Source organism: Apodemus sylvaticus, chromosome 1 (assembly GCF_947179515.1).
Source record: "Apodemus sylvaticus chromosome 1, mApoSyl1.1, whole genome shotgun sequence".
Lineage (NCBI taxonomy): Eukaryota > Metazoa > Chordata > Mammalia > Rodentia > Muridae > Apodemus > Apodemus sylvaticus.
Genome location: NC_067472.1, coordinates 208,628,932 through 208,637,916, shown reverse-complemented (window position 1 = coordinate 208,637,916; position 8,985 = coordinate 208,628,932). Strand labels below are relative to the sequence as shown.

Genomic DNA, 8,985 nt, shown 5'->3' with positions numbered 1-8,985 from the left:
TACCCATGTCAGGTGTCTCACAACAACCGGTAATTCCAGCTCCAGGTGAATCTGACGCCGTGACACTATCTTTTAGCTTCTGGGGCACCTGTACACACACACAGAGGGAGAGAGACACACACACAGAGACACAGAGAGAGAAAGAGAGGGAGGGAGAAAGAGAAGGAGGGAGAAAGAGAGAGACAGAGAGACAGAAAGAGGGAAGAGAGGATACATACATGCATGCATACATACATACATGCATACATACATGCATGCATACATACATACATGCATACATACATACATCTTTTTAAAACCACAAAATGTCATAAATATGCTTTAAGATAGATAAAATATTCTAAATTATTTTCCTTGCAAAAATTCTTTCAGTTGTCTTCTGAGTCAACTCTCACACACATTCACATATGTAATGAATACTGCCAATTTTGCTCTGAAAATTGTATTAACCTTTGGTTAATACATTTTATTATTAAAGTTAACAAATAAAACATCACAATGCCCTTGAATGGTTCTTGCTTTCTCAAAATTCCTATAAAAATATGTATTAGATGTTTATCCTCTTTCTTTAAATGCTTCTTATTCAAATATTTTTAATTACAATTTTACTCTAAAATTTAAAGTTTGAGTTGCAAACTTCTGGTACTTTTACTAATGTGAAAAACCACAATTAGCCTTTTATATCATATTTCATCATATAGCATATTGTATTCAGTCATTGTCACATTAGTTAATATTTTTCATTCCAGTTTCATACACTTGACACAAAGTTTAATCAACCTTTTTATCTACTGTAATCTATTGCATCAATTGTCTTATTAGATATTCACATAAGTGAAGACACTGGGTCAAAGCTTACAATCAATTTTAAATGTTTTATACAGGTTAGTAGGTCATTGTCCAAGAAAGTTTAAACAGTTTGGTATGTCGAAGGAATTCATGAGTGTATGTTAATATTTCTAAAAAACAAAAACAACAAATAAAAAAACAACAACAAAAACATCCTTAAGATGTGGGAATCACCTGAATGTTCCCCACTATAGTGTAGTGGTGGTGTAACGTCCTACTTAACACTTTCTGCAAGAGCCAGTGAAGTTTTTAGATTCATTGAACATTTGTGTTGTTTCAGATACTAATTCTATGTGTATAAATATCACCACTTGCCCTGACATTTGTTTTGAGGTTTTCTGACTGTTGGTTTTTAAAAATTGAAATAAAGTAATGATTTATTAACTCATTTTCATATACAATGTTTGCCCTACCCCACCACTCCTATCATCTGCCCCCAATCCATTTCCACTGAAGTCTTTCCTCCCCACGCTCTGCATATGAACGCAGAAGGTATATGTTTGTGTGACTTTAAATGTATATATAAATTTAAGACATGTATCTTAAGTAAATTAGAAGTGTGTTCTAAAAGTAAGGTATAGAACATTTTGCCAAATAGTTTGTCAGTTACACAAAAAGTCAGCCATTCAGTTAACATCTAGCTAGCTCAGCAATTCCACACCTAAGTATAACCTCAAGAAAACAAAACCATGCTCCTTCTCAAAGGTTATGAATTATGAGGCTGGGAAGGTCATGCAGTGGTCACAAGCACTTGTCGATCTTGCAGAGAACTGGAGTTCAGTTGTTGCACCCATATTAGATAGTTCATAATCACCTGTAACTGCAGCTCCGGGAGATCCAATGCTTGATTCTGGCCTCTGCAGGGACCTGTGTGCATGTACATGTGCTCTTGCACATATATGGACACAATGAGTACATGTTCACAGACAGTCAATTGACAACAGACCTGCTGTGGAAACAGTTGAGCTATCAGTCAGAATGGACACATTAAACATAGTCTGTGCAATCTGATGTCATGTGGAAACACATGAATCACTGACACCTGCTACACTATTCGTAAACTTAATGCATTATGAACTATGAAAATATCTAGCTTAAAAGGTGGCATTACATAATTTCATATCTACAAAATGCCAAAAACAGGGAAACCTATGCAGATAGAAAGTAGATTAGTGAATTTTTTAGTAGGAGTAGAGATACCACAGAAATAATTTCCAGTTTGTACAGGTATTTCTCTGGGAGTGATGGAACTACACAGTGATGATGGTTGTGCAACTTTGTGAAATATTCTAACACTGAGTTGTTTGTGTTTAATCATGAATTTTATATTTCACGAAATAGTATGTTGGTAAATAGGGCTGGTGAGATGGCTCAGCAGTTAAGAGCACTGACTGCTCTTCCAAAGGTCCTGAGTTCAAATCCCAGCAACCACATGGTGGCTCACAACCATCTGTAATGAGATCTGATGCCCTCTTCTGTTATGTCTGAGGACAGCTACAGCGTATTTATATATAATAAATAAATAAATAAATAAATCTTTAAAAAAAAGGATGTTGGTAAATTATGTCTCTCCTCTTGGTCTTAAGCACCTGGTCAAGCTGAAGACCAGCGCATGGTTCTGTGGAGAGCTGACTGCACCTCTTTGTTCCTGAGACAGTAGATGACGGGGTTGCACATGGGGGTGACCACTGTGTAGATGACAGACAGCACCTTGTTGAGGTCCATGGCTTCTATGCGACTGGGGCGAGCGTAGATGAAGATAGTGGCTGAGTAGAAGATGCCCACCACCACCAGGTGGGAGGCGCAGGTGGAGAAGGCTTTGTGACGGGCAGCAGCTGATGGCATGCCTAGAACTGCCCTGCCAATGGCCACATAGGAGGTCATGGCCACAAGGAGTGAACCCCAGAGGATGACAATGGCTGAAATGAAGTCTACCAGCTCTGTGAGGGCCACATGGGTACAGGACAAGTTAAGAAGAGGAGAGACATCACAGAAGAAGTGGTTGAGGACATTGGGGCCACAATAGGACAGGCTTGCAATGCATGCTGTTTTGATCACGGAGACAAGCAGCCCACCCAGCCATGAAGACGAGGCTAAGCCCAGGCAGACCTGGGGCCTCATGAGCAGTGGGTAGTGCAGTGGGCGGCAGATGGCCACATAGCGGTCATAAGCCATGGAGGCCAGGAGGGTGCACTCTGTGCAGATGAGAGAGATGAAGAAGAAAAGCTGGGTCATGCAACCTGTGAACAGAACATGGCAGGGCCCCGTCCACAGCCCCATGAGTAGGGTGGGCATGGTGACCGACACATAGCACATCTCCAGGCAGCTGAGGTTGCCCAGGAAGAAGTACATGGGCTTGTGGAGCTCGCTGTGGCTGCAGACGAGGTAGATGATGAGTGTGTTCTCCAGGAGTGTCAGCAGGTAGAGAGTCAGGAAGATGACAAACAAGGCATCCCTTATGCCCAGCCTTGTGGACAAGCCCAGTAGGACAAACTCCTGGACTCTGGTCACATTTGCCAACTCAAGTGACTTCTCCATCTACAAACAAAATACATCTACGAAATATTTTCCAAATCTCTCTCCTCATATCCTATACCATCCTAAATCAAAACTATAATCACAACTACATAAACAGTAACTTTTTAAAAAAAATTACGACGTTCATGTATTTTGCAGAGGGTCTTGTGTGGAAGGGGGGTCTTTAGAGTCTGTGTGGCTGGAGGCAGTACTCCCCTCCCATCACGTAGCTTCCAGGGATCAAACCCAGCTCCTCAGGCTTGACTGTGAGCACCCTTACCCATGAACCATCTCACCAGCCCTGAAATTACTTCTGGTTGAGTCATTTCACTTCTAAATTTGACCTATAAAAGTCTTTGTGTATCATCTGGTTGGAAACATTTCTGAAACATAGCTGATATAAGATCACCCCTCTCTCTTTAAAATGTCCATACATCCTTATTATTCTTTTAATAAACATTCTCTACACCCTCCTTTTTTGAGACAATGTCTCAGGTAGTCCAGGCTGACAGTGAACTCATTGTGTATCTAACAATAGCCTTGAATTCCTGGTTATCCTACCTTCATCTCCTGAGTGCTAAGATTACAGGTGTATAGACCACACCCAATTTATTATAATGCGGTACTCTTGCCCTCCAGTGCTCTGATTTCCAACTAATTCAGGTGCAAAGTCCTCTCTGCACATCCACTGAGACCTCATGGTTCCCCTTCCTTGTCCTCAAATGCTCCAAGCTCCTTCTAGTCCTAGGAAATACCCAAATGATGTTCCTATTGTCTAGAACATACTTCACCATGTTCTTGCTTTTTATTTTAAGTATTGTCCCCAGATAGGCCTCTCTTCGAGGTCCCATGTCAAATACCATGTCATTGTTCCTTATTCTATGTCTCCCTTCTTCCTTGTGAAGTGACTGTTATTAGTTTAAATTATTGGAAGGGGGCTGGAGAGATGCCTCAGTGGTTAAGAGCACTGGCTGTTCTTGTAGATGACCTAGGTTTGGTTCTTGGCGCCCACATGGTGGTACACAACCATCTATAACTCCATTCTAGGCTATCCCATGAGTTTTTCTGACCTCCAGTGTACCAAGCATGTACTTGATATGCATAGATGCATACAGACAGGCACATACATGCACATAAAATAAAAAGAACAAATCTAAGGGGGAAATTAAATTAGTGGTATGTTTTTTCTCAATTGATTATTTTCTCTCTAGCTAATTAGTAAGCCCCCTAAGCGCAAAATTGCACTGACTGATGTCAGTCTAACTCAAGACTGTTCTCCACACTCAGTCAAGGGCACTCATATAGTGTGCTGTACATACTCAGGGGATGTTTACATAATGTTCGGTGGATCAAGGATGACTTTCTAGGCATCACCTCCCAGAGGCTTCACAATAAGTGGATTCAAGATCTTTGGGACTTAGACTCAATTTACAATGGTTGTTGAATTATTTTAACTTGGTTTTGCAGTTTACTTTAGAGAGTGTCTCAGATCCAGGCTATCTTAGCACTCACTGTGTAAACCAGGGTGACCAGCAAGCCTCCAGAGTACTGAGATTACAGATGTGATACAACACATCTGGCTCTTATGTTACTGAGTTAGAAGAGAAAACAACGTTGTGCATGTGGAAAACTGTTCCTCCTATTACAATTCTCAATGTTCTGAATTTACTCAACCTTCAAGGTTTTTTTTTCTCTATGGAAGGTTTTTTAATGATACTGACTTCCATGAACTGTGGTAGAGATGACACAAGAAAATGAAAAATGAAGTCTTATAGAATTAAGTTACAATTAATTCATATAACATTTTACCTATCCTCTTTAATACTACAGTGAATATCAGTCGTTTTTCTGGACACACTGAGGTATAACATAATTCTCACCTCCCTAACTGTGGGTTTGATTTCCTGCGATTTAAAAACAATGGCAACATTAAACCCCATCTGCTAGACGGTCGGCAGTTTTCTGGAGACATTGTTCTTTTTCACAGCTGCACTGAATGAGTATAGCTAATCTTATTTTATTTTCCATGGGTCACTCTGATGGACATTTTCCAAGTCCCCATCCTACTGATAATACCACTGAGTCATATCTTAGTTTTGAAAGCTCTTTGTGATTGTGTAGTGCAAAATGTGAATACTGAAGAGTAGTTTCATCTTCTAAGCATCCCTCTAGCATCAACACTGGGAGATGCGCCCAGGAAGGCACAGTGGAGAAACGGGAATAAGTAACACTTTGCCCCAGACAAGCGCTTTCTGTTTTCTTCTTCATTGTTGACTAAGCCTGGATAAATCACTCTAATACATGACACTTAATAGCCTTTGGAAAACAGATGTGATTATCTTCATTGGAAATGTATACCTCCACTATCAAATAAGGGTCAAATAGACCTGGGCTTCTATGTTGTTATATATTAGATTATATAGTACACATTAATAGTAATGATCACAGAAGAACTGACATGCCTTCCTAGAGCCTCCATTTCCTCCCAGACAAATTATGAGTTATTATATTGATGGTCTAACAGGACTCATATTTGCCAACTTTCTGAAAAATGTTAAACAATAAATACTACCTACTATGATTAAGACATAGGCATTCAGATGTAAATATCATATTTATGGAAGGTACAATATTTTGTGAACCCAGGTTGCAAAGCATTTTGTGGGTAGGGTGTTACCTCGTTCACTTTGCAGGAGAAAGCAATCCCAGGAAGAAGAGGAATCTTGACTGAGGACACTCAGAGAGTAAGCAGCAGAACCAGCAAAGACAGGATCCTCCTGGCTCTGAAGCTAATGACCATTGCTTTGCTCTACACGTGTGTGAAATGATGCTGCAAATCCCTCTTTCTCCTGGCCTCTGAACTAGATTCTGGGTCTGGACCGAAGGCAGCCATGCAAAAATAAACTCGGCAGGCAAAGGCACTTTCCATGAAGCTTGACAGCATGAGTTTGATCCCTGAGACCCATGTGGTTTAAGGAGAGAACTGGCCTCTCCCATGTTGTTCTCGGACTTTCACACATGTGCTGTGCCCCCCCCCATATATACACACACAAATCAATACATTAACCAGAAAGTAAGCAAGAAGAAAAGAACAGTAAAAGGGCTCAGTAAAATTTTTGGGCAAATGACAACGAAACTGTACATCCAAAATGAGAAGATGTGCTCTCACTTTGATGAGAGCCCCTCAAACAATTGAAAATTCAGGCCACATTTTTATCTCCACTTATCCTCCAGAGAAATCTTGTTGTGGCAGAAAAAAAACCTGGGGTTTAGAATCATGTGAGCCAGGACTCAAATTCAAGGTCCTAAACTAGTCAGTTGTGTGACAGTCAGCATGGACTTAATTTCAACATGGACTTAGAAGTGTTCAGTTTTTCCCACGTATAAAATAAGGGCTGTGTGCATAGCTACATCATAGGGCAGAGAGGAGAAGGCATGGAGGTAAAACAAGAAGCTTTGACAAGGCACCTGCCACGAGTGCTAGACTCTAAGATACCACTTTTCTCATGCTCATTCTTCCTCCTCCAGTCCCTGCACCATGGCTTCCACGTTGCTTACCTGAGAAGTTTAAGTACAATGCTCCTCTACTGGGGTCTCTGCTCAGTGATGAGATGACCCGTGTGTCCACTCTGTGGTTGATTCCTCAGCAATGAAGACAAAGAATTCAGCCTTCCGTGGGCCAGGGCATATCCTTGGGAGCCTGTGGGCACTGTCCTTGTTTCTGAAACAACCGTTCTAAACACTTATCCCCTCAGTGGCTGAGGATCTCTGAGACTGCCCCCAAACCTCTGTGGAATTAAACAACATATGGAAGGGATTTTTTTTTCTAACTTGCTATTAGGCTTGGGGAAGAGGGCAAATGCATGCCCAGTCTGGAGTGATTTCCCACCAAGTTGGTAAGCAAGCATCCACTGCCTTCTGTGTGATAGAAGGCTCTATGCATGCCAGCAACATGAAAATAAATCTAACACTGTCCCACCTCCCAAAGTCCCTGGCAAAGGTCGATATGAAAACAGAGGCAAAGACTGGGGGTGGCAGAGAGGAAGACAGGCTGCGTTAGCTTTTTCGAGGAAGACATGAACAAATGTCTATTCACCCCAGATAGGACACCAATAACAAACCAGTATAATGACGCCACTCAACTCCAACCTGGAAAATGTAAAGAACTGAGTGAGGCTCTGCTTGCAGGACTGTACCTAACCCCCAAATATCTACATCACCATGAAACCTCCCACCCCCATTATAGATAATGATCTCATAGAAGCTGCATCATGATGTCTCAGCGACAATTATCCTTCCACTTCTGGTATGCTCTGGCATCCCCCAAGTTGAGCCACAATTAGGGGTGGGGCAAGAAGGAACTCCACTTATGAGCTTTGTCACACACACACACACACACACACACACACACACACACACACACACTCGACTTTCACTAAGGAATGTCAAGAGTTCTTTTACTATCACTACAGACCTACCTACCCCTATGCCAGTCTACTCAATTAGTTTCCAAGGAGGTCTCCACTACAATATGTTTGTGTTATCTTGGAGAAAACTAGAATTTCCAGAAAACTCTCTATGGCTGCCTTCATCCTGAATTGGTAAGGAAACATTCCTTTGTGCAGACACCTTGAGGGTCAGGGGTGAGGAGAACACAACATCTGTCCCAACACCAGGAGTAACTGGGACCGGTAGGACCCACGCACACAGGAACTCCACAAGACCAGTGCCAGTGCTCTGAGCAGACCTTGGGCACAAACTCCACAGCCAGTCCCACAACACCCAGAAGAGGCTGTACTCACAGGCGTGTTTACATGCCCAGGATCACAGGATCACAGGAGCTCGGTCACAAGATCTCAAGATCCCAGAAGCAGCTTGACTCCCAGGAGTTTGGACACACCCAGGATCTCAGGATCACAGGATTGTGGAATCACAGGATCACAAAGACAGCTTGACCCTGAGGAGTTCTGACATAACCCGGATACAATCAGATGTAGTGAGGGCAGGTAGCACTAGAGAGAACCAGATGGTGGAAGGCAAGCATAAGAACATAAGCAACAGAAACCAAGGTGACTTGGCATCATCAGAACCCAATTCTTCTACCACAGCAAGTCCTGGATATACCATCACATTGGAAAAGCAAGATTTGGATCTAAAAATCACATCTCAGGACGATGATAGAGCACTTTAAGAAAGACATAAATAACTCCCTTACAGAAATACGGGAGAACACAGATAAACAGCTAGAAGCCCTTAAAGAGGAAACACAAATCCTTTAAAGAATTCCAGGAAGAGACAATCAAACAGGCGAAGAAGATAAGCAAAACATTCCAGGATCTAAAAACGGAACTAGAAACAAAGAAATCACAAAGGGAGACAACCCTAGAGACAGAAAACCTAGGAAAGAAATCAGGAGTCATATAAACAAGCATCACCAACAGAATACAAGAGATAAAAGAAAGAATCTCAGGTGCAGAAGATACCATAGAAAACATTGACACAACAGTCAAAGAAAACACAAAAAGCAAAAAGCTCATAACCCAAAACATCCAGGAAATCCAGGATACAATGAGAAGACAAAACCTAAGGATTATAGGTATAGAAAAGAGTGAAGATTCC

At 41.6% G+C, this 8,985-nt stretch overlaps 1 protein-coding gene across 1 annotated transcript; it reads right to left on the bottom strand.

The window, feature by feature from the left end:
• Positions 1-2,442: 2,442 nt before the first annotated feature.
• Positions 2,443-7,173, bottom strand: LOC127673867 (olfactory receptor 5). Its single transcript, XM_052169650.1, has 2 exons — positions 7,153-7,173; positions 2,443-3,387 (listed from the first exon to the last, which is right to left on the bottom strand). The coding sequence occupies exons 1-2, from the start codon at positions 7,171-7,173 to the stop codon at positions 2,443-2,445; spliced, it is 966 nt and encodes a 321-aa protein (XP_052025610.1).
• Between the last annotated feature and the right edge of the window lie 1,812 nt (positions 7,174-8,985).